Source organism: Coregonus lavaretus (assembly GCF_964263955.1).
Source record: "Coregonus lavaretus genome assembly, chromosome: 10".
Classification (NCBI taxonomy): Eukaryota; Metazoa; Chordata; class Actinopteri; order Salmoniformes; family Salmonidae; genus Coregonus; species Coregonus lavaretus.
This window is the reverse complement of record NC_139997.1, coordinates 9,300,850-9,326,137: the sequence shown is the minus strand read 5'-3', so window position 1 is coordinate 9,326,137 and position 25,288 is coordinate 9,300,850. Positions and strand designations below refer to the sequence as shown.

The following is a 25,288-nucleotide window of genomic DNA, read 5'->3' as shown; positions in this document are numbered from 1 at the left end:
TTAGCGGGTATCGACCTAATTCTGCTCTGCATGTATTATTTGGTGTTTTTCGTTGTACACTGAGGATATTTTTTGCAGAATTCTGCATGCAGAGTCTCAATTTGGTGTTTGTCCCATTTTGTGAATTCTTGGTTGGTGAGCGGACCCCAGACCATAAAGGGCAATGGGTTCTATAACTGATTCAAGTATTTTTAGCCAGGTCCTAATTGGTATGTCGAATTGTATGTTCCTTTTGATGGCATAGAAGGCCCTTCTTGCCTTGTCTCTCAGATCGTTCACAGCTTTGTGTAAGTTACCTGTGGCGCTGATGTTTAGGCCGAGGTATGTATAGTTTTTTGTGTGCTCTAGGGCAACGGTGTCTAGGTGGAATTTGTATTTGTGGTCCTGGCAACTGGACCTTTTTTGGAACACCATTATTTTTGTCTTACTGAGATTTACTGTCAGGGCCCAGGTCTGACAGAATCTGTGCAGAGGATCTAGGTGCTGCTGTAGGCCCTCCTTGGTTGGTGACAAGCACCAGATAATCAGCAAACAGAAGACATTTGACTTCGGATTAATTTGACTTCAGATTCTCCCTCTCTCTCTCTCTCTCTCTCTCTCTCTCTCTCTCTACCGCTCTCTCTCTACCGCTCTCTCTCTACCGCTCTCTCTCTACCGCTCTCTCGCTCTCTACCTCTCTCTCTCTACCTCTCTCTCTACCTCTCTCTCTCTCTACCTCTCTCTCTCTCTACCGCTCTCTCTCTACCTCTCTCTCTCTCGCTCTCTCTCTCGCTCTCTACCTCTCTTTCTCTACCTCTCTCTCTCTACCTCTCTCAATTCAAATCAATTCAAAGGGCTTAGCATAGACAATAAACAGAAGGGAAACATTAGTAAACATTACACTCACAAAAGTTTTAAAATAATATAGACATTTCAAATGTTATATTATTGGCTATGTACAGTGTTGTAATGATGTGCAAGTAGTTGAAGTATGAAAGGGAAAATGGTAAACAGATAAATGTAGGTTGTATTTACAATGTTGTTTTGTGTTCCAATGGTTGCCCTTTTCTCATGGCAACAGGCCACAAATCTTGCTGCTGTGATTGCACACTGCGGTATTTCGCCTAACAGATATGGGAGTTTATCAATGTTTTATTTGTTTTCAAATTCTTTGTGGGTCTGTGTAATCTGTGGGAAATATGTGTCTCTAAAGTGGTCATACATTTGGCCGGAGGAAGTGTAGCTCAGTTTCCACCTCATTTTGTGGGCAGTGGGCACATAGCCTGTCTTCTCTTGAGAGCCAGGTCTGCCTATGGCAACCTCTCTTAATAGCAAGGCTATGCTCACTGAGTCTGTACATAGGCAAGGATTTTCTTAATTTGGGGTCAGTCACAGTGGTCAGCTATTCTACCACTGTGTACTCTCTGTTTAGGGCCAGATAGCATTCCAATGTATTCTGTTTTTTGGTTGATTCTTTCCAGTGCGTCAAATGGTTACCTTTTTGCTTTCTCATAATTTGGTTGGGTCTAAATGTGTTTCTGGCCTGGGGCTCTGTTCACAAACACAAACAGACCCCACAGAGCCCTCAAACAGCTGACTGAGGGGACTCTTCTCCAGGTTCATGTCTCTGTAGGTGAGGGTTTTGTGGAGGAATGTGTGGGCATCGCTTCCCTTTAGGTGATTATAGAATTTAACAGCTCTTTTCTGGATTTTGATAACTAGCGGGTATAGTCCTAATTATTCTCTGCATGCATTGTTTGGGCTTTTGCGTTGTACATGAAGTACAGTGCATTCGGAAAGTATTTAGACCCTTTTTCCACATTTTGTTACTTTACAGCCTTATTCTAAAATGGATTAAATAAAAACAAATCCTCATCAATCTACACACAATACCCCATAATGACAAAGCCAAAACAGGTTTTTAGAAATCTTTGCACATTTATTAAAAATGTAAAACAATTCAATTAATTTGCAAAAATGTTTAAAAACCTGTTTTTGCTTTGTCATTATGGGGTATTGTGTGTAGATTGATGAGGATTTGTATTTTTTAAATCAATTTTAGATTAAGGCTGTAACGTAACAAAAAGTGGAAAAAGTCAAGGGGTCTGAATACTTTATGGGTCCTACTAGTGAGACCTCATAACTTTTCAGGCTTCCCAAATGTTTCCAATAAATTCCCATCAAAGTAGAATTTCCATGTAGAATGTTAGCTTGGCATGATTCCAGATGAGGATTGCATTTATGGTCTAGTGCCTTGATGGTCAACACCTGTTTTATTCGGGCACGCACAATATTCACATTGATCTCCTCCTAGAAGTGTGTGTTTGTGTGTGTCCGTGTGACACTGCGATCTTCTATAAGTGTGTATGTTCTGAGTGTCTCTGTGTGTGTGTGTCTCTGGACACTGGTGAGTATGAGCTGAAACCAGACATGTTACGTAGTGTAAGAAGAGAGGCAGAGCTGTGTGGCTCAACCTGTGTAAGGGTCATTAGTTTCTCTACAGGGGAGCGGGAGATAACCCTATAGGGATCACCTAACATGAGACAGAGAATTCAGCTCAGCTGACACTCAGTAAACAGAGCCCTGTCTAGAATGATACTGTATCATGTCTCCCAATAACTGAAAAGCTCTCAAGGACGCTAATGGTGTGTGTACGTGTATGTCGCTGATCTTCAATCCGTTTGTGTGTGTGTGTGTGTGTGTGTGTGTGTGTGTGTGTGTGTGTGTGTGTGTGTGTGTGTGTGTGTGTGTGTGTGTGTGTGTGTGTGTGTGTGTGTGTGTGTGTGTGTGTGTGTGTGTGTGTGTGTGTGTGTGTGTGTGTGTGTGTGTGAACTCCACAGGTCAGCAGGATACTGTACAGCTTCGCCACGGCCTTTAGGCGGTCCGCCAAGAAGACGCTCCTCTCGGGCTTGGCTCCGCTCCTGACGCCAGACAGCCACGTCTTCACCTTCACCGTCAGTCTAGAGATTAAGGAGGATGATGGGAAAGGGACCTTTAGGTATGGTGCATCACAACCATGTTAGAGGAACATGTTATCTATCTTATCAATCTGTACACTAGTGTAATTGTCCCTAGTCTCTAGGTGTGGTATGGTATCTACTATATGTTATCAATGTGTTAGAACATGCAATCTACTGTATGTTATCAATGTGTTAGAACATGCTATCTACTGTATGTTATCAATGTGTTAGAGCATGCTATCTACTGTATGTTATCAATGTGTTAGAGCATGCTATCTACTGTATGTTATCAATGTGTTTGAACATGCTATCTCCTGTGTGTTATCGATGTGTTAGAACATGCTATCTACTGTGTGTTATCAATGTGTTAGAACATGCTATCTACTGTATGTTGTCAGTGTGTTTGAACATGCTATCTACTGTATGTTGTCAGTGTGTTTGAACTTGCTATCTACTGTATGTTACCAATGTGTTAGAACATGCTATCTACTGTATGTTGTCAATGTGGTAGAACATGCTATCTACTGTATATTGTCAATGTGTTAGAACATGCTATGTTATCAATGTGTTAGAACATGCTATCTACTGTATGTTATCAATGTGTTAGAACATGCTATCTACTGTATGTTATCAATGTGTTAGAACATGCTATCTACTGTATGTTATCAATGTGTTAGAACATGCTACCTACTGTATGTTATCAATGTGGTAGAACATGCTATCTACTGTGTGTTATCAATGTGTTAGAACGTGCTATCTACTGTATGTTATCAGTGTGTTAGAACGTGCTATCTACTGTATGTTATCAGTGCGTTAGAACATGCTATCTACTGTATGTTATCAGTGCGTTAGAACATGCTATCTACTGTATATTGTCAATGTGTTAGAACATGCTATCTACTGTATGTTATCAATGTGTTAGAACGTGCGATCTACTGTATGTTATCAATGTGTTAGAACGTGCTATCTACTGTATGTTATCAGTGTGTTAGAACGTGCAATTTACATTTACATTTAAGTAATTTAGCAGACGCTCTTATCCAGAGCGACTTACAAATTGGATGAACAGTGTCTGTCCCTTAGCTCCTCAGGGTTAATGGGAATAGCAGCAGACATTCATAAGCTTCATGTTGACCTTCCAGCAGAACTCAATAATATCACAGAAAATAATAACATCATACACAATAGAATTCAACCACCTGGAGAGAGATAGCTAGCCTAGTGTTACCAACAGGAAATTGGATCAATTGGCCAAGCAGTACCACAGGGAAAGGGGATACCTAGTCAGTTGCACAACTCAATGCATTCAACCAAAATGTGTCTTCCGCATTTAACCCAACCCCTGCTGCACCTAGGTCAGTAGGACACACAGTGTCCCAATTAGGCTTGGGCGGTATACCGTATATACCGTATAATGGGTTATTTGGAAATAGCCACAGGATGGTTTTTCAATACCGTTAATACTATTTCTTTGAAGTTTTTAAAATAAATGTGAATATTTGTTGCTACTTTTTAAGTAAATCCCTCAAGTCAACTTATACGTTAGGAGATAAAGAAGATCGCATTCTTCATTTCACCTGTCACATAATGTTTCATTATGAAGCTTACCGGTAGTCCCCAGCCACGTGGTGTTTGTTCACAAGCAACGACGAGAGACCAGAGCCTTGTGAGTCACTCACTGTTGTTCAGCACAAGTCAGGTGATCTAGTTACAGTATGGAATTTACAACTAAATGTTTGCCAGCGAGATATCTTATAACTATTAAGTTTACTGTCTAAAATGTGGCAAATGCTTTGGTTTGCTAATTTAGTAGCTAGTTAGCTATCTAGCTAAGTGGTTAACTTCTTCCAAAATAAAGCTTTGCTTGGTAACAGCAGAAAATCCCTTCCCGGAGCAAGAGCCTTGCTGTCTAATATTTGTTTTGTGCGTGCAGCAAACTGAGAGTAGCATTTTTTTGTTACTTGTATAACTTTTGCATTTAGTTAGCATTCTATATGGGTTTTTACATGTACTTGTTAGCATTGCTAACCTTCGGATTAGAGGCAGAGTGGGGTTTGAAAATAGCGCTCCTTGTGTTCAGTGCCGGTATTACCGAATATCCCGGTATTATAATAATAATAATAATAATAATAATAATAATATGCCATTTAGCAGACGCTTTTATCCAAAGGGACTTACAGTCATGTGCGCATACATTTTTACGTATGGGTGGTCCCGGGGATCGAACCCACTACCCTGGCGTTACAAACGCCATGCTCTACCAATTGAGCTACAGAGGACCACATGAAGGTATGATAATCTGGATACCGCCCAAGCCTAGTCTCAATACTCAACAGTGGCTTCCTCTCATTGGCTAGAACCTATCCTACTAGTGTCGGATCAAGCCGGGTGAAGAAAAGGAAAGAAGGAAAGGAGACAAGTAAAGGAGGCCACTGTAGAGTATTGAGATAAAGCCATTGCCTCATTTTCAGTTCTGGCTTGAAAGCATTTTAAACATGTGAGATGGGACGAGGTGGTGGTAGAAGAGGTTACATTATTTATCTTCAAATATTTTGGTGTGCTACAAGTCCTGTATAACATGTTTCAAAGCTGTTGATAGACTGCTGCAGACAGATTGACTGAAAGTCTGAATATAATAATAATAATAAGTCTTACTATAATAATACTGACTACAGTATATAATAGTGCTATCTACTGTGTGTTATCAATGTGGTAGAACATGCGATCTACTGTATGTTATCAATGTGTTAGAACATGCGATTTACTGTATGTTATCTATGTGTTAGAACATGCTATCTGCTGTATGTTATCAGTGTGTTAGAACATGCTATCTACTGTGTGTTGTCAATGTGTTAGAACATGCTATGTTATCAATGTGTTAGAACATGCTATCTACTGTATGTTATCAGTGTGTTAGAATATGCTATCTACTGTATGTTATCAGTGTGTTAGAATATGCTATCTACTGTATGTTATCAATGTGGTAGAACATGCAATCTACTGTATGTTATCAATGTGGTAGAACATGCAATCTACTGTATGTTATCAATGTGTTAGAATATGCTATCTACTGTATGTTATCAATGTGTTAGAACATGCTATTTACTGTATGTTATCAATGTGGTAGAACATGCTATGTTACCAATGTGTTAGAACATGCGATCTACTGTATGTTATCAATGTGTTAGAACATGCTATCTACTGTATGTTATCAATATGTTAGAACATGCTATCTACTGTGTGTTATCAGTGTGTTAGAACATGCTGTTATGAATGTGTTAGAACATGCTATCTACTGTATGTTATCAGTGTGTTAGAACATGCTATCTACTGTATGTTATCAATGTGTTAGAACATGCTATCTACTGTATGTTGTCAATGTGTTAGAACATGCTATCTACTGTATGTTGTCAGTGTGTTAGAACATGCTATCTACTGTGTGTTGTCAGTGTGTTAGAACATGCTATCTACTGTGTGTTGTCAGTGTGTTAAAACATGCTATCTACTGTATGTTGTCAGTGTGTTAGAACATGCTATCTACTGTGTGTTGTCAGTGTGTTAGAACATGCTATCTACTGTGTGTTGTCAGTGTGTTAAAACATGCTATCTACTGTATGTTGTCAGTGTGTTAAAACATGCTATCTACTCTTATCAATGTGATCATCATGTGTCTATTTGTTATATGTTTTGATGATCTCCTCCCCCTCTCAAGGTATATTACATTAGAACATTTTAGAACATCACCGGCCTCATTCTCTAGTCTATTTGTTGCATATTTAGAAGGTCTCTTCCCCCTCTCAAACCACACCACTAACTGAATTAGCTCTACTTAAATCTATTGCATTCAATCTCACTCTCTGAAAGAAATATGCCCCTTAAGTGAACAAGGAAATGACAAAAATAGCCAAAATTGTATTTTTTTTCTTTTTGAGCTCTTAGAAGTGTAGACATGCTTCCTCTAATTTGTCACCCTGAGCAGCAGCACTGCCTCCTCTCCTCTGATACCCTGGCTTCACAAAGAGGCTTATTCACCAGCGGAGTGGCACTGGCCCAGGCCGACACACAGACACATCCTCCTAAGATAGGAATCCATCACTGGACCGGAGATCAGACAGCCTGGTTCTGCTCATCAGACAGACAGACAGAGAGGATGTTGGGGTCCACGGATAGTCACTGACTGTCACATAGGGTGACTCTAGACATGCCCGCGTGGAATGGAAAACGAGCGCGAATGCTCTTCAGGCAGGCATAGATAGAGGCCTATGCTCTGGGCTGGGTTTTATTTTGGATGAGAGCGGGATCTGGTCTCTAGAACTAATTGCTTCTCCTCCAAGGCGCTGTCTCAATTGCTTAAATATCTGTCCCGTTCTCCTCTCCTCCCCATCATAGTCTACAGTGTCTTCCTGTCCTCCCCTCCTCCCCGTCATCTGCACTGATTGGAAAAGACTGGTGGAAACAACATGGTGGAGGCTCATCAGTTCTCTTAGATCAGAGTGATGGAGGAGAGGACAGGGGCTGTATGTATCAAGTGTCTCAGAGTAGGAATGCTTATCTAGGATTTTGATCTAAAAGGCTAACCTGATCCTAGATCAACACTCCTTCTCTTAAAACATACTGCCCCAGCTTTTTAAGGCAATTAAGACATAGCCCTAAATCTAACCCGTCCTCCTCCTCCTCAGGCTCTGATGGGGGTTGTTTCCAATTCCCACCAAACAAGTCACTTCCCTTAGCTCACAAATGGCCAAATACTACACTGGTTGTTTTGAAAACAAAAATCCCATCGCTTATTTTTAGACTGGCATATTTCCTCCTCATTAAGCCTTGGGTTGCTTGTTTGTGGAATGTTGAGATCTAAGCGCAGCGTTCACACGCTAGCTAGTAATACGCAAGTCATTGCGATGTTACGCTCCAGGAATTCCAGAGCAGACACTATGACTACAGTACTCAGCAAAACTGCAAAGATTGTAAAGAGTAGTGTTGTGAGTGTGACGAGCTGAAATTGTCCTTTTTAAGGAACTTGGACGGTCTTACTGTTCAGTCTTCATCCTCTAATATGGTGTTTATTAGCAAATGTATTGGTTTTGTTAAACATGTATTTACAGAATTACTCTTAGACCGGGTGACACTGTTTTTATTTTGCAGAGTATCTTACTGTATGTCACGGAATCAGCCGAGGCTGCTCCTCCTCCTTGCTCGGGCAGGCTTCGGCGTTCGTCGTCCCCGGAATACGAGCTGCCACCGATCTATGTTTCTGTGTTTTGACTGGTTTTGTCTTGATTGTGTACACCTGTTTCCTATTATGTTGTATTGTTTCCCCTATTTAACCCTCTGTCGTGCATTGTGTGTTGTGTGTTATTGTATTCGTCATCGGCAGTGTTCGTGTGCGGGTTGTTTTTCCTCCTTGTGTGGAGATTGTTTCTACTCTGGTTACTTTCAAGTAAAGTACGTTTCCAGTAAGCTCTGTGTCCTGCGCTTGACTTCGCCTACCGCATTCACCGTCGCTTTCTGACACTGTATTTACGATCTCACTAGCTCATAGCTTCTGTGTGGTGTATCTAACAGCATGTTCTAAGGGCCTCGAGTGTGTGCTGTATAAATTATTTGTGTAATATTTTGGGAGGAGGAGTCTGCTTTGATCAGGTTGACTCTTCTTTTTCTGCAGACATTCAAAACAGAAAGAATGATCAGTGCTCGCGTCATCACGTTAGATCAATGAAATGCATAAACAAACGCAAAGTGGAATATTATCATCATGTGTATGGTATTGTGAATTTCATGTAGCCCAACGCTCTCAGGGCAATGAGGCAAGATCTCTCCCAATCCCAGCCAAAGCATTTTAGAGTAAGAACTTCTCTTTTATTTTTCTATTTTTCCAGCACTGTGGCGAAAGACAAAGACAAGAACAGCTTCAAGCTGCGTCCGGGAATGGACAAGAAGGTCGTCGTCTACGTCCAGCAGACGTCCAATAAGGAGCTGGCCTTAGAGAGGTAACACAGACAGACACCGATAGAGAGGCCAATGCAGACATGACACAGTGTACTGTACATTTCTCCCTAAGTCTCGCCACCACCGAGAATTCTCAGGCTGGACGTCTCCCTGCTATTCATAACAGGCCGTAATTCAGTTATAATTGATAAACAACCGCTGTTTAATGTCCGTCTGTTTCCGAGTTGAAGTGTCCCAGTTTAGCCATGAGGATGTTTCTGTTCTGAGCCTGCTAATTCTCAACGGTTAATAACGTTGTTTTTAACCGCCGTCATCTCATTTCAATGGCTCTTTGTTATTTTACACTTCCTATACTGGGCCGGAATTGGAGAGCTCTGTTATCTTCTGTTATTTAATGCTCTGGTCTGTTTTATGAAGGATATATCGCTAGCTAGCCTGATACTATGTGGGGGATGAATCTGGTGAGGCTTTCCACCTGGTTCCACTCTTATGAGGTGTGTGTGTGGTCTGTGTTTCCGCTCTGTGCGTGTGCTCTTGTGTGTGTGTGTGTGTGTGTGTTCTGTGTGTGTGTGTGTTCCAGGTGCTTTGGCCTACTGCTGAGCCCAGGGAAGAACGTGAAGAACAGTGACATGCACCTGCTAGACCTAGAGTCGATGGGGAAGTCCTCCGATGGGAAGTCCTACATCATCACAGGGAGCTGGAATCCCAACACACCCCAGTTCCAGGCTGTCAACGAGGAGACACCCAAAGGTACAGCAGGCCTAACGGCCATCATGCAGTGGTGTCCATAGCTTGTTATGTAGTGCCAACTTAACGTTGTTATTTTTCCTGTCTGTGTATGACCACGATTCTAAGTATAATGACCCTAGATAGTTCATAGCCGACCGTGACCGTGGCTGACTCTGGCTGTGTCATGTGGAATGCGGTAGGCCAGAGTCAAGCGCAGGACACAGAATGAAATGAAAATCTACTTTACTGAATAGTAAAGAAACAAGCAAAACCTCCAAACACAGGGAGGAGCAAACCCGCTCACAAACGACACTCGTAACAAGTAACAAACACGCACAACACACAGTGGGGGCGAACAGGTTAAATAGGGAATGACATCATACTATAATGGGAAACAGGTGCGCAACACTAGACAACAATCAGGTGAACATAGAAACATAAAACATAGATCGGCAGCAGCTAGTACTCCGGTGACGACGAACGCCGAAGCCTGCCCGAGCCAGAAAGAAGGGCAGTCTCGGCAGAATCCGTGACAGGCTAATATCATCTAGCTACATAGCTACGACCACAGCTACTGTATACCGTTATATCGAGGATGTTTGTGTTCCAGATACGTTAATGTACAGGTCCACAACTTTAAGGTTTACATTGATGAGTGTTGGGTTCAAGTTTATGTACCTGACCACAGTTCTACGGGTTTCTTTAAGGGTTATATTGATGGCAGTTATGGGTTATGTCTAACAGATAAACTTATCTATATGACGACGGCGGTGGACCTGGTGATCACTGAGGTGGAGGAGCCGGTTCGTTTCCTGCTGGAGACCAGGGTCAGAGTCTGCTCCCCCAACGAGAGGCTCTTCTGGCCATTCAGCAAACGCAGCTACACCGAGACCTTCTACCTTAAACTCAGACAGGTGAGAGGTTCTACCTGAAACTCAGACAAGTGAGACAGACCTTCTAGCAAAAAAGACAGGTGAGACAGACCTTCTAGCTGAAACTCAGACAGGTGAGACAGACACTACCGTTCAAAAGTTTGGGGTCACTTAGAAATGTCATTTTTTTGTCCATTTAAAATAACATAAAATTGATCAGAAATACAGTGTAGACATTGTTAATTTTGTAAATGGCTCCTGTAGCTGGAAAGGGCTGATTTCTAATGGAATATTTACATAGACGTACAGAGGCCCATTATCAGCAACCATCAGTCCTGTGTTCCAATGGCACGTTGTGTTTGCTAATCCAAGTTTATCATTTTAAAAGGCTAATTGATCATTAGAAAACCCTATTGCAATTACAGTTGAAGTCGGAAGTTTACATACACTTAGGTTGGAGTCATTAAAACTCGTTTTTCAACCACTCCACAAATTTGTTGTTAACAAACTACAGTTTTGGCAAGTCGGTTAGGACATCTACTTTGTGCATGACACAAGTAATTTTTCCAACAATTGTTTACAGACAGATTATTTCAAATATAATTCACTATATCACAATTCCAGTGGGTCAGAAGTTTATATACACTAAGTTGACTGTGCCTTTTAAACAGCTTGGAAAATTCCAGAAAATGATGTCATGGCTTTAGAAGCTTCTGATAGGCTAATTTACATCATTTCAGTTAATTGGAGGTATACCTGTGGATGTATTTCAAGGCGTACCTTCAAACTCAGTGCCTCTTTGCTTGACATCATGGGAAAATCAAAATAAATCAGCCAAGACCTCCAATTGTAGACCTCCACAAGTCTGGTTCATCCTTGGGAGCAATTTCCAAATGCCTGAAGGTACCGCGTTCATCTGTACAAACAATAGTACGCAACTATAAACACCATGGGACCACGCAGCCGTCATACCGCTCAGGAAGGAGACGCGTTCTGTCTCCTAGAGATGAACGTACTTTGGTGCGAAAAGTGCAAATCAATCCCAGAACAACAGCAAAGGACCTTGTGAAGATGCTGGAGGAAAGAGGTACAAAAGTATCTATAGCCACAGTAAAACGAGACCTATATCAACATAACCTGAAAGGCCGCTCAGCAAGGAAGAAGCCACTGCTTCAAAACCGCCATAAAAAAGCCAGACTACGGTTTGCAACTGCACATGGAGACAAAGATCTTACTTTTTGGAGAAATGTCTTCTGGTCTGATAAAACAAAAATATAACTGTTTGGCCATAATGACCGTTGTTATGTTTGGAGGAAAAAGGGGGGCCTTGCAAGCCGAAGAACACCATCCCAACCGTGAAGCACAGGGGTGGCAGCATCATGCTGTGGGGGTGCTTTGCTGCAGGAGGGACTGGTGCACTTCACAAAATAGATGGCATCATGAGGAAGGAAAATGTTGTGGATATATTGAAGCAACATCTCCAGACATCAGTCAGGAAGTTAAAGCTTGGTCACAAATGGGTCTTCCAAATGGACAATGACCCAAAGCATACTTCCAAAGTTGTGGCAAAATGGCTTAAGGATAACAAAGTCAAGGTATTGGAGTGGCCATCACAAAGCCCTGACCTCAATCCTATAGAAAATGTGTGGGCAGAACTGAAAAAGCGTGTGGAGTAAGGAGGCCTACAAACCTGACTCAGTTACACCAGCTCTGTCAGGAGAAAGGAAATTCACCCAACTTATTGTGGGAAGCTTGTGGAAGGCTACCTGAAATGTTTGACACAAGTTTGAAAGGCAATTGAATTGAAAGGCAATGCTACCAAATACTAATTGAGTGATGTAAACTTCTGACCCACTGGGAATGTGATGAAATAAATAAAAGCTGAAATAAATCATTCTCTCTACTATTATTCTGATATTTCACATTCTTAAAATATAGTGGTGAATCCTAACTGACCGAAAACAGGGAATTATTACTAGGATTAAATGTCAGGAATTGTGAAAAACAGAGTTTTTAAATGAATTTGGCTAAGGTGTATGTAAACTTCCGACATCAACTGTATGTTAGCACAGCTGAAAACTGTTGTGCTGATTTAAAGAAGCAATAAAACTGGCCTTCTTGAGACTAGTTGAGTATCTGGAGCATCAGAAATTGTGGCTTCGATTACAGGCTCAAAATGGCCAGAAACAAATAACTTTCTTCTGAATCTCGTCAGTCTATTCTTGTTCTGAGAAATGAAGGCTATTTATTCCATGCGAGAAATTGACTAGAAACTGAAGATCTCGTACAACGCTGTGTACTGAAAATGTATGCACTCACTAACTGTAAGTCGCTCTGGATAAGAGCGTCTGCTAAATGACTAAAAAAATATATACAGTGGGGAGAACAAGTATTTGATACACTGCCGATTTTGCAGGTTTTCCTACTTACAAATGTAGAGGTCTGTAATTTTTATCATAGGTACACTTCAACTGTGAGAGACGGAATCTAAAACAAAAATCCAGAAAATCACATTGTATGATTTTTAAGTAATTAATTTGCATTTTATTGCATGACATAAGTATTTGATACATCAGAAAAGCATAACTCAATATTTGGTACAGAAACCTTTGTTTGCAATTACAGAGATCATACGTTTCCACGAGGTGAGATCTTGCATGGAGCCCCAGACCGAGGGTGATTGACCGTCATCCTGAACTTCTATATTGTTTACAGGAAACTCATTCAACAACTCTAGATGAAGTTGCATGGAAAAATAAATGGGGGTGCGAAATATACTTCTCCCATGGGCAAAGAAACTCAAAAGGGGTGATGATATTAATTAACAGTAATTTCGATCCGAATGTGCAAATTGTCCAAACAGATACGCAAGGTAGATGGATTATTTTAAATATGTTATTGGACCATAAACAGATATGGCTCATTAACCTTTACGGACCAAATAATGATGATCCACACTTCTTTGACAATATATATAATAAATGATCAACTCTTCAAGCAATTCAAGACTCTAATATTATGGTGGGAGATTATAATACCGTTTTTAATAGCTCAATGGACCGTAAAGGAAATCACATCTGCCAATGACCATCTCCCTCATGCTCTTAAAATCGTGAATGTCATGGATACATTAGAACTAGTAGATATATGGAGGCTTAAATATCCTGATCTAGTGAGATATACATGGCGAAGACTCAATCAAGCTAGTCGTCTTGACTTCTTTCTTATGTCATTCTCGTTGGCACCAAAAGTTTAAAAAGTGTTGATAGGGGACAGAATGCGGTCAGACCATCATATAATTGGCATATACATTACTCTTACTGAATTTCCATGTGGGCAAGGATATTGGAAATTTAATCAAAGCCTATTGGATGATAACTTGTTTTTAACTAGAACAGAGGAATTTATAACTGATATTTTCCGACATAACATAGGTACAGCAAATCCCCTTATTGTGTGGGACACCTTTAAATGTGCCTTTTAGTGGCCATGCAATTCAGGACTCATCTTGAAAAGAAAAGCAATTTAGGTCAAGTCCATACTAACAAAGGAAATAGAAGGTCTAACAGAATATATAGATAGCAATAAAAACTGTAACATAGAGACTCAGAATAATTTAGAGGAAAAACAAAAAGAAATTGAGAAATTTATTCAAGAAAGATCAAGTGTAATATATTATAAAAATAAAACAAACTGGATGGAATATGGGGAACAATGCACCAAATTATTTTTTAATCTTCAATATAGGAATGCTACCAAAAATAATTTACTGAAACTGGTTACAAATGACGGAGTCACCCATGATTCACCAAATTATATTTTGAAGGAGGAAACAAAGTACTTTAAGCATATGTTTTCGTTTCAGTCGCCTCCATCTCCTCTAACTGAAGCTAATTGTAGAGATTCTATTCTATTGATAATGTAAAATTAACAGCCATACAGAAAGACTCATGTGAAGGTGAAATTACAGAGGAGGAACTTCTGGATGCAATTAAAGACTTTATGTCCGGGAAAACTACAGGGTTGGATGGCATACCAGTCGAGGTATACCAAACCTTTTTTTGATATACTCAGAGGATCGTTATTAGCATGTTTTAACCACTCCTATGTAAATGGTAGATTATCAGACACTCAAGAAGAAGGTCTGATTTCATTATTACTGAAACAGGATACAAGTGGAAAATATAAAGATCCAGTCCATTAAAAAAATTGGAGGCCCCTTACACTTCAGTGTTGTGATGCAAAAATTCTAGCAAAATGTATAGCGCATAGAATTAAAAAGGTATTGTCGGACATTATTCGATCTAATCTGACAGGTTTTTTACATGGATGATACATTGTAGATAATATAAGGCAAGTACTGGAAACAATAGAACACTATGAAAAATCTGGGAAACCAGGCCTGCTATTCATAGCAGACTTCGAAAAGGCATTTGATAAAATACGACTGGGTTTATATATAAATGCCTGGAGCATTTCAATTTTGGAGAATCTCTTATAAAATGGGTTAAAATCATGTATAGTAACCCTAGGTGTAAAATAGTAAATAATGGCTATTTCTCAGAAAGTTTTAAACTGTCAAGAGGAGTGAAACAAGGTTGTCCACTATCGGCATATCTATTTATTATGGCCATCGAGATGTTAGCTATTAAAATCAGATCCAACAATAATAGTAAGGATTAGAAATCCAGGGCTTAAAAACAAAGGTGTCATTGTACGCTGATGATTCATGTTTTCTTTTAAATCCACAACTTTAATCCCTCCACAGCCTCATAGAGGATTTATATACATTTTCTAACCTCTCTGGATTACAACCAAATTATGATAAATGTACTATATTACTTATTGGATCACAAAAAATACAATTTTACATGACCATGTAGTTTACCAATAAAATGGTCTGATGGTGATGTGGATATACTCGGAATACATATCCCAAATGAAATAAGTGATCTCACTCCAATACAGTTTAATAGAAAGTTAGCAAAAATAGATAAGATCTTGCTACCATGGAAAGGTAAATACCTGTCAATTTGTGGAAAAATCACCTTGATTAACTCTTTAGTATTATCCCAGTTTACCTATTTGCTTATGGTCTTGCCTACGCCTAGCGAACAGTTGTTTAAATTATATGAGAAAAAAATATTCCATTTTATTTGGAACGGCAAGCCAGACAAAATTAAACAAGCCTATTTATATAATGAATATGAATTCGGAGGACAGAAGTTATTAAATATTAAAGCATTAGACCTATCACTAAAAGCTTCAGTAATACAAAAGTTATACTTAAATCCGAACTGGTTCTCTAGCAAATTAGTAAGATTGTCTCACCCAATGTTCAATAATGTCCTTTTTCCCTTTATTCAGATTACAACCTCTCACTTTCAGTTATTTGAAAAGGAAATAATCTCCCAAATATCACTATTTCTAAAACAAGCCATAGAAAGTTGGTTGCAATTTCAATTTAATCCTCCAGAAACGACAGAACGAATAATGCATCAAATATTGTGGTTAAACTCCAATATACTAAATCATAAAAAAAAAATTGGGGGTTGGACAAAATGTTTTTTAAAATGTATAATCTTCGGAAATGATATCATCGGTAGGACTGGTGGAGTTATGTTGCACATGCAGCTAACAAAAACATATGGAAATGTCTGCTCTACCCAAAATTACAACCAAATAATTGCAGCATTACCGCAAAAATGGAAGAGGAAAGCTGAAGGGGGAATAAGTAAGGAACTTGTCTGTCGGCCTTGCATTAAAGAACATAATTGGTTAAAGAAAACTGTGATAAATAAAAAAGTATACCAGTTACATTTAAGGACCAAAGGATTGACAGCCGTCCCATATAGATTGCAAAATAGTTGGGAAGAGATTTTTGACGTACCGATCCCATAGCATAGTGTTTATGAACTGATACACAAAATGACGCCGGATTCAAAACTTATAATTTTTCTATTTAAATGATTATATCAAATTCTTGCTACCAATAGAATGTTATTTATATGGGGGATACAATCATCCCAGCTCTGCAGATTTTGCTGCGCAGAGACAGAATCATTAGATAATTTGTTTTGGTACTGTCCATTTGTAGCTTGTTTTTGGACACAGGTCCAGGAATGGCTAAAGGATTGCAAGATTTACCTGGAGCTAACCCTGCACATAGCATTACTGGGTGATCTGAAAAGTCATAGTCAATTGATCAATAATATAATAATACTTTTAGCAAAAATGTTTATTTTCAATTTACAATCTGTAGAAACAATGAGAATAGAAAGGTTCAGAACTTTTGTAAAATATCACAGTACAGTTGAAAAATATATGGCAAATAGAAATCCAATATGGATGGTGTTAATAGATAGATGGGTGGTGTTGAATGGAGTTGAAGGATTGGACTAATAACAACTAACAACAACTAATAACAACAAGATAACTAATGTAAAGCATACTGTGTCCATAATAATAATAATATGCCATTTAGCAGACGCTTTTATCCAAAGCGACTTACAGTCATGCGTGCATAATTTTTTTTGTGTATGGGTGGTCCCGGGGATAGAACCCACTACCCTGGCGTTACAAGCGCCGTGCTCTACCAGCTGAGCTACAGAAGACCACGTATATAGGTTATAGGTTGAGAGCTTTTGTGAAAGAGCACAATTAGAAATATATGGCATATAGAAGCAAACCGGATGGACATCATGAAAATGATCAGAGAGGTTGAGGATAGAGGAAGTTCAGGAGTAAAAACAAACAAAGTAGAATTATTGTAAAATTGACTGTGTCCATAAAATATATACACTGCTCAAAAAAATAAAGGGAACACTTAAACAACACAATGTAACTCCAAGTTAATCACACTTCTGTGAAATCAAACTGTCCACTTAGGAAGCAACACTGATTGACAATAAATGTCACATGCTGTTGTGCAAATGGAATAGACAACAGGTGGAAATTATAGGCAATTAGCAAGACACCCCCAATAAAGAAGTGGTTCTGCAGGTGGTGACCACAGACCACTTCTCAGTTCCTATGCTTCCTGACTGATGTTTTGGTCACTTTTGAATGCTGGCGGTGCTTTCACTCTAGTGGTAGCATGAGACGGAGTCTACAACCCACACAAGTGGCTCAGGTAGTGCAGCTCATCCAGGATGGCACATCAATGCGAGCTGTGGCAAGAAGGTTTGCTGTGTCTGTCAGCGTAGTGTCCAGAGCATGGAGGCCCTACCAGGAGACAGGCCAGTACATCAGGAGACGTGGAGGAGGCCGTAGGAGGGCAACAACCCAGCAGCAGGAGGAGCACTGCCAGAGCCCTGCAAAATGACCTCCAGCAGGCCACAAATGTGCATGTGTCTGCTCAAACGGTCAGAAACAGACTCCATGAGGGTGGTATGAGGGCCCGACGTCCACAGGTGAGGTTGTGCTTACAGCCCAACACCGTGCAGGATGTTTGGCATTTGCCAGAGAACACCAAGATTGGCAAATTCGCCACTGGCGCCCTGTGCTCTTCACAGATGAAAGCAGGTTCACACTGAGCACATGTGACAGACGTGACAGAGTCTGGAGACGCCGTGGAGAACGTTCTGCTGCCTGCAACATCCTCCAGCATGACCGGGTTTGGCGGTGGGTCAGTCATGGTGTGGGGTGGCATTTCTTTGGGGGGCCGCACAGCCCTCCATGTGCTCACCAGAGGTAGCCTGACTGCCATTAGGTACCGAGATGAGATCCTCAGACCCCTTGTGAGACCATATGCTGGTGCGGTTGGCCCTGGGTTCCTCCTAATGCAAGACAATGCTAGACCTCATGTGGCTGGAGTGTGTCAGCAGTTCCTGCAAGAGGAAGGCATTGATGCTATGGACTGGCCCGCCCGTTCCCCAGACCTGAATCCAATTGAGCACATCTGGGACATCATATCTCGCTCCATCCACCAACGCCACGTTGCACCACAGACTGTCCAGGAGTTGGCGGATGCTTTAGTCCAGGTCTGGGAGGAGATCCCTCAGGAGACCATCCGCCACCTCATCAGGAGCATGCCCAGGCGTTGTAGGGAGGTCATACAGGCACGTGGAGGCCACACACACTACTGAGCCTCATTTTGACTTGTTTTAAGGACATTACATCAAAGTTGGATCAGCCTGTAGTGTGGTTTTCCACTTTAATTTTGAGGGTGACTCCAAATCCAGACCTCCATGGGTTGATACATTTGATTTCCATTGATAATTTTTGTGTGATTTTGTTGTCAGCACATTCAACTATGTAAAGAAAAAAGTATTTAATGAGATTATTTCATTCATTCAGATCTAGGATGTGTTGTTTAAGTGTTCCCTTTATTTTTTTGAGCAGTGTGTGTGTGTGTGTATGTATATGTGTGTATATATATATATATATATATATATATATATATATATATATATATATATATATATATATATATATATATATATATATATATATATAGTATGTGTATATATATAGTATGTGTATATATATATATATATATATATATATATATATATATATATAGTATGTATAAGCTGGAAGTAGAGGCCTAAGCATTGTTGTTCACTAGTTTACTCCAATTAGGAAATGGGTGGTGGGTTGGAAAGTAATAAAGGGAAATATATATTTTTAAAGGATATGTGTGTGTGTATATGTAAAAAACATATGGGGGATTTGAAGTGATGCAGACAATTACATTGATTGAAGTTACAATTTATCTGCAATATTAAAGCTGATCTACCCCCCCCCCCCCCAAAAAAAAATAAAGACAAATCCTCAGACAGGTGAGACAGAGCTTCAAGCTGAACCTCAGATAGGTGTCAGACTGGTGAGACAGAGCTTCTAGCTGAAACTCAGACTGGTGAGACAGAGCTTCAAGCTGAAACTCAGACTGGTGAGACAGAGCTTCAAGCTGAAACTCAGACAGGTGTCAGACCTTCTAACTAAAACTCAGACAGATGAGACAGTTTTAATCACTTAATATCTGACATCATCCTATATTTATATTAATTGTACCACACTGAAACCAAAACTCATTTTTCCTGGCTTTCATTGTTGTGCTATTAATAATATATCTGAACATACCTTTTAGTGTTAATTTATGTCAACCCAACATGAATTGTGAGAAGGCTATTTTTTATTTTCTTTGACAATGTAACTGCTAGTTAAAGTGGTCACCTATTGTCTTGAGCCTGTATGGAACTCCATTTCCCTCCTCCTTCCCAGACAGAGCGGAAGAGAAACAACACCAATCCAATGCTTTTAGATCCATGACAGGAAGGGTGTATGTGACTCTTTACCCTGCTCCCTCCAGATGGGATGAAACAGGTTACTGATTGTCTCCACCCTGTACATGACTCCTTTCCCACCTTCCCAGATGGAGCGTAAGAGGAACAAGGACACCCTGTACGAGGTGCTAAGCCTGGAGAGTGAGTTAGAGAGGGAGAGGAAGAAGACGACAGCCAGCCCCAACATCCTGCAGTCTTCCTCTCAAGGATCCATGGTGTCATCGCCCCCCGAGGATGACGAGGAGGAAGGTGACTGACTGAGCTACCATACATTTATTACATTTATTTTTACCAAAAAGTCCCATTGAGGCCAGAAGAGCTCTTTCCCATTACATTGACATTTTAGTCATTTAGCAGACGCTGTCATCCAGTGCATTCAACTAAAGTAGGTAAATCAATCACATATCACAATAATTGCAAGTAAACCCTGCGGTCTGCAAGTCAGTACTAGTAAGAGTTCATCCTGCAATCTGCCTCCCACTGCTCTATGGTGCCATCACCACGTGACGATGACGAGGAGGAAGGTGACCGTCTGAACAACCCTCTCAACCTGCCCTTCTATGCGGTCTTTATAATCCAACCCAAGCAATCCAACATTCAACAGTACATTTACATTTGAGTCATTTAGCAGAGCGATTTGCAATCTAAAAGTAGCTAAAACAACCACATATCACAATCATTGTAAGTGAAACTTTTTTCAAAATAGCCTCTTTCTGCTAAAGCAGTGCTAGTAAGAGTACCTTCTTGCCTTCCAGTCTCTGTAGCTCTCTCCCAATTCAACCCCTAGCCTCTACCCCCTAGCCTCCACCCCTAGCCTCTACCCCCTAGCCTCCACCCCTAGCCTCTACCCCCGGACTCTACCCCCTAGCCTCCACCCCTAGCCTCTACCCCTAGCCTCTACCCCCTAGCCTCAACCCCTAGCCTCCACCCCTGGACTCTACCCCCTAGGCACTTGTTGAGTTCTGAGAGGATTAGACAGGTGTATGCAGTAAGGCAGAAATTCCGCCTAGTCAAGCCTCTCAAATCCAGAAAGCTGAACTTAAAAAAATAAATACAGATTTCCATTTTCCATTACAAAACATTTTGCTATGATGTGCACTACTGAACACGCCCTGTCTGTTTGGGGATTGGGTGGTAGTCTCCCTTTCTGTTTGGGGATTGGGTGGTAGTCGGTCCCTGTCTGTTTGGGGATTGGGTGGTAGTCTCCCTGTCTGTTTGGGGATTGGGTGGTAGTCTCCCTGTCTGTTTGGGGATTGGGTGGTAGTCGCCCTGTCTGTTTGGGGATTGGGTGGTAGTCTCCCTGTCTGTTTGGGGATTGGGTGGTAGTCTCCCTGTCTGTTTAGGGATTGGGTGGTAGTCTCCCTGTCTGTTTGGGGATTGGGTGGTAGTCGCCCTGTCTGTTTGGGGATTGGGTGGTAGTCTCCCTGTCTGTTTGGGGATTGGGTGGTAGTCGCCCTGTCTGTTTGGGGATTGGGTGGTAGTCTCCCTGTCTGTTTGGGGATTGGGTGGTAGTCTCTCCCTGTCTGTTTGGGGATTGGGTGGTAGTCTCTCCCTGTCTGTTTGGGGATTGGGTGGTAGTCGGTCCCTGTCTGTTTGGGGATTGGGTGGTATTCGGTCCCTGTCTGTTTGGGGATTGGGTGGTAGTCTCCATGTCTGTTTGGGGATTGGGTGGTAGTCGGTCCCTGTCTGTTTGGGGATTGGGTGGTAGTCTCCCTGTCTGTTTGGGGATTGGGTGGTAGTCTCCCTGTCTGTTTGGGGATTGGGTGGTAGTCGGTCCCTGTCTGTTTGGGGATTGGGTGGTAGTCTCCATGTCTGTTTGGGGATTGGGTGGTAGTCGGTCCCTGTCTGTTTGGGGATTGGGTGGTAGTCTCCCTGTCTATTTGGGGATTGGGTGGTAGTCTCCCTGTCTGTTTGGGGATTGGGTGGTAGTCTCCCTGTCTGTTTGGGGATTGGGTGGTAGTCTCCCTGTCTGTTTGTGGATTGGGTGGTAGTCTCCCTGTCTGTTTGGGGATTGGGTGGTAGTCGCCCTGTCTGTTTGGGGATTGGGTGGTAGTCTCCCTGTCTGTTTGGGGATTGGGTGGTAGTCTCCATGTCTGTTTGGGGATTGGGTGGTAGTCGCTACCTGTCTGTTTGGGGATTGGGTGGTAGTCTCTCCCTGTCTGTTTGGGGATTGGGTGGTAGTCTCCCTGTCTGTTTGGGGATTGGGTGGTAGTCTCCCTGTCTGTTTGGGGATTGGGTGGTAGTCTCCCTGTCTGTTTGGGGATTGGGTGGTAGTCTCCCTGTCTGTTTGGGGATTGGGTGGTAGTCTCCCTGTCTGTTTGGGGATTGGGTGGTAGTCTCCCTGTCTGTTTGGGGATTGGGTGGTAGTCTCCATGTCTGTTTGGGGATTGGGTGCAGAATATGTGAGTGGAGCGAGTAGCGGAGCGTGCTCAATTTGACTGGAACGCGATTCCTAAAGGCTGGAGCGTCGGCCTTCTCGCCCGCTCCAATTTCGCTCCAGTAGCGCTCACTTCACGAGCTCAGGGCATGCCCGGCCCAGCATGCATTTGTAGTCTACTTGTTTGCTGCCATAGCCCCTTGCTTTAGCTACTGTCATGGAGTTTGCTAAATATTTTCATAAAGAAACTGATAAAACACACAGGTGAAAAATCAAGGTGACTTACAAAGATGAGGACCAAGAGCAAGAGAGGGAGTGCGGTGATGTAGTGTCCACAACTAAAGAATCATTGTGGAATCTGAAAAGACACGTATCCTGAAAGCATGATGGTGTACTTACTACATGCACATGCTAAAAGAAAGGAACGAGGTGGGTAGATAACTAAGTGGGTCATTGTAGCAAAGTATTTATGAACTAAAAATCAGATCTCTTAAAAGTTTCGTTAATTTTTATTCTATTATCTATACAATAGGCCATCATTGATTTTGGCCCAATAGGCCTGGCATATTCCCACTTTCAAGGAGCTTTCCGTTTTGATTGGGCTATTTTGCCTAAAAACCTTTAGGCCTACCTATATAAAAAAATACAATAAATAAAGTCTGCATCTCTGTCCAGCCTGGCAAGAGTGGCCCGAAGGGTGTTTAGCATCCACAGTGGCTCTGCAAGCGCGGAGAGGATATTCTCAGCTGAAGACCTGCTCTCCAGGCACCATCACATGAACCTGAAGCCACAGACTCTGGCCAAACTGGTGTTTCTAAAAATGAATGCAAAGGCTCTGTAGACTGAGCCTAATCAGGCATTTTTTGTTTCATTTGTATTTCATTCTAAATAAGTCACAGCATATATGAGCAAATTATTGACTATAATGATTTAATACAACAAAATGTTGTTTAAATGCTGAGTGTTTTATGTTCCTACCAGCCTGGTGTCGCACTCCCAAATGCTTCACAATGTATTTCTTTGTTGTCTATAGCCTTGAAATAATTGAAATAATATAGCCTAAATAATTAATTGTCATTCCTTCTTAGGCTCCCTGTCTGACTCCTGACCTATTTAGTGTTTATATGCTGTTTAATATGACATGTAGCCTATTTGAAATGATGAGCGCTTCTTACATTCACCTTTTCATGTTTATTAAAATACTTTTAATTCAAATCCATATGGTTTGGTTTCAATACTTCAAAACCAAATGGAGGTCAAGGTAGTCACAAAAATAGATGGGTGTTGGTTAAATTGTGATTTTAATGAATGGAGCGAATTCGGAGCAGCAGTTTTGTTTTCCTGTGAGCGCGGAGCGGTTTTCAGCAGAGCGGTTGGAAAGGATGTGGAGCGCAGAGCGGTGCTCCATGAGCGGGATTTCCGACCGCTCAACTCCGCTCTCATGCTCTGATTGGCTGGTAGTCTCTCCCGGGCTGTTTGGGGATTGGGTGGTAAGACTCTGCCTGTCTGTTTGGGGATTGGATGGTAGTCTCTCCCTGTCTGTTTGGGGATTGGATGGTAGTCTCTCCATGTCTGTTTGGGGATTGGGTGGTAGTCTCTCCCTGTCTGTTTGGGGATTGGGTGGTAGTCTCCCTGTCTGTTTGGGGATTGGGTGGTATTCTCTCCCCAACTGTTTGGGGATTGGATGGTAGTCTCCCTGTCTGTTTGGGGATTGGATGGTAGTCTCTCCCTGTCTGTTTGGGGATTGGATGGTAGTCTCCCTGTCTGTTTGGGGATTGGATGGTAGTCTCTCCCTGTCTGTTTGGGGATTGGGTGGTAGTCTCCCTGTCTGTTTGGGGATTGGGTGGTATTCTCTCCCCAACTGTTTGGGGATTGGGTGATAGTCCCTCCCTGACTGTTTGGGGATTGGGTGGTATTCTCTCCCTGACTGTTTGGTGATTGGGTGGTAGACTCTCCCTGACTGTTTGGGGATTGGCTAGTAGTCTCTCTCTTTCTGTTGTGCCTTATTATACTCCCTGTACAGTATGTACTTTGCTAGTCATGATCTATGACAGCTAGGTCTATTTGTCTGTCTCAGTGACAGTGCCCCCCCACTGTGTTTGTCTCCTGTCTAGCCAGCCTGTTATCTACCCTAGTCTCTCTCTGCATGACTGTTGGTGTAAGTCGCTATACATACAGCATGTTTATTTACTCTAGCCCAGGCTCAACTATGTTGATATGTCAACCCTTTGTCTCTGTGTGCATCTGAAATGACACCCTATTCACTATATAGTGCACTACTTTTGACCAGAGCCTGATGGGAATAGGCTGCCACTTGGGACTCACTCTCAGTCTTTGTCTCTGGAGCAGAGCATAAAGATGAATTTATTTTGCAAGATGGACAATAAAGTTGTGTTAAATTTTATTCTGTCAGACAATGACGAGCCATTGCTGAGTGGCTCAGGAGACGTGTCAAAGGAGTGTGCTGAGAAGATCCTGGAGACCTGGGGAGACCTGCTGTCCAAATGGTGAGTGACAGACAAGTCTGTTTGTATCTGGAATGTGATGACATACCTTGCCTTCATGTAAATCATAGCACCACCCACTGGGGACAAACTGGTTGAATCAATGTTGTTTCCATGTCATTTCAACATAAAACATTTTATGTGATGATGTTGAGTCAATGTGGAAAACTGATTGGATTTGCAAAAAGTCATCAATGTAAGGGAATTTAGTGTTTTTTTCACCCAACTTTTAACCTAAATCCAATGACATGGTTCAATAATTTTTTTATTTCACTTTCAATTCAGGTAAGTTGACAACTCAATCAAATACCAATCCAAACTAGATGTAGAACTGACGTCTGTGTCCAGTGGGCAGTGTATTTTGCACTTCTCATCTTCATTTAGCTCCACATTCAAAGTGATGTTAAAGAAAAAATTAACCATAAAATAACAGAGAATTAGACCACCTGCTGTACCAGTCTGGTAAATAATAACCAAAAGCACCACCAGGTAGCAGGCTCTTTCCCAATGAATAAATCTGTACAGAGAAAGTAGCTACCAGAGCTGGCGTTTAGTTAGTGTGCCTTACCATCATGGTATGATAGCGCCATACTGACTGGCTGCCGTTTTGCAAGCTCCGACACAACTTTGCTAT

General features: G+C 41.5%; 1 protein-coding gene across 1 annotated transcript in view; it reads left to right on the top strand.

Moving 5' to 3' along the window:
* LOC311135815 (rab GTPase-activating protein 1-like) overlaps positions 1–25,288 on the top strand; it is a gene marked incomplete at its 3' end in the record, with an annotated part of 72,759 nt that overhangs the window by 27,129 nt on the left and 20,342 nt on the right. Inside the window, exons 7-12 of the mRNA XM_084169853.1 lie at positions 2,820–2,977; positions 8,816–8,926; positions 9,466–9,635; positions 10,359–10,528; positions 19,863–20,022; positions 24,564–24,657. Of these exons, the coding sequence (XP_084025979.1) occupies positions 2,820–2,977; positions 8,816–8,926; positions 9,466–9,635; positions 10,359–10,528; positions 19,863–20,022; positions 24,564–24,657 (863 nt within the window). The remainder of the gene's footprint in view (positions 1–2,819; positions 2,978–8,815; positions 8,927–9,465; positions 9,636–10,358; positions 10,529–19,862; positions 20,023–24,563; positions 24,658–25,288) is intronic.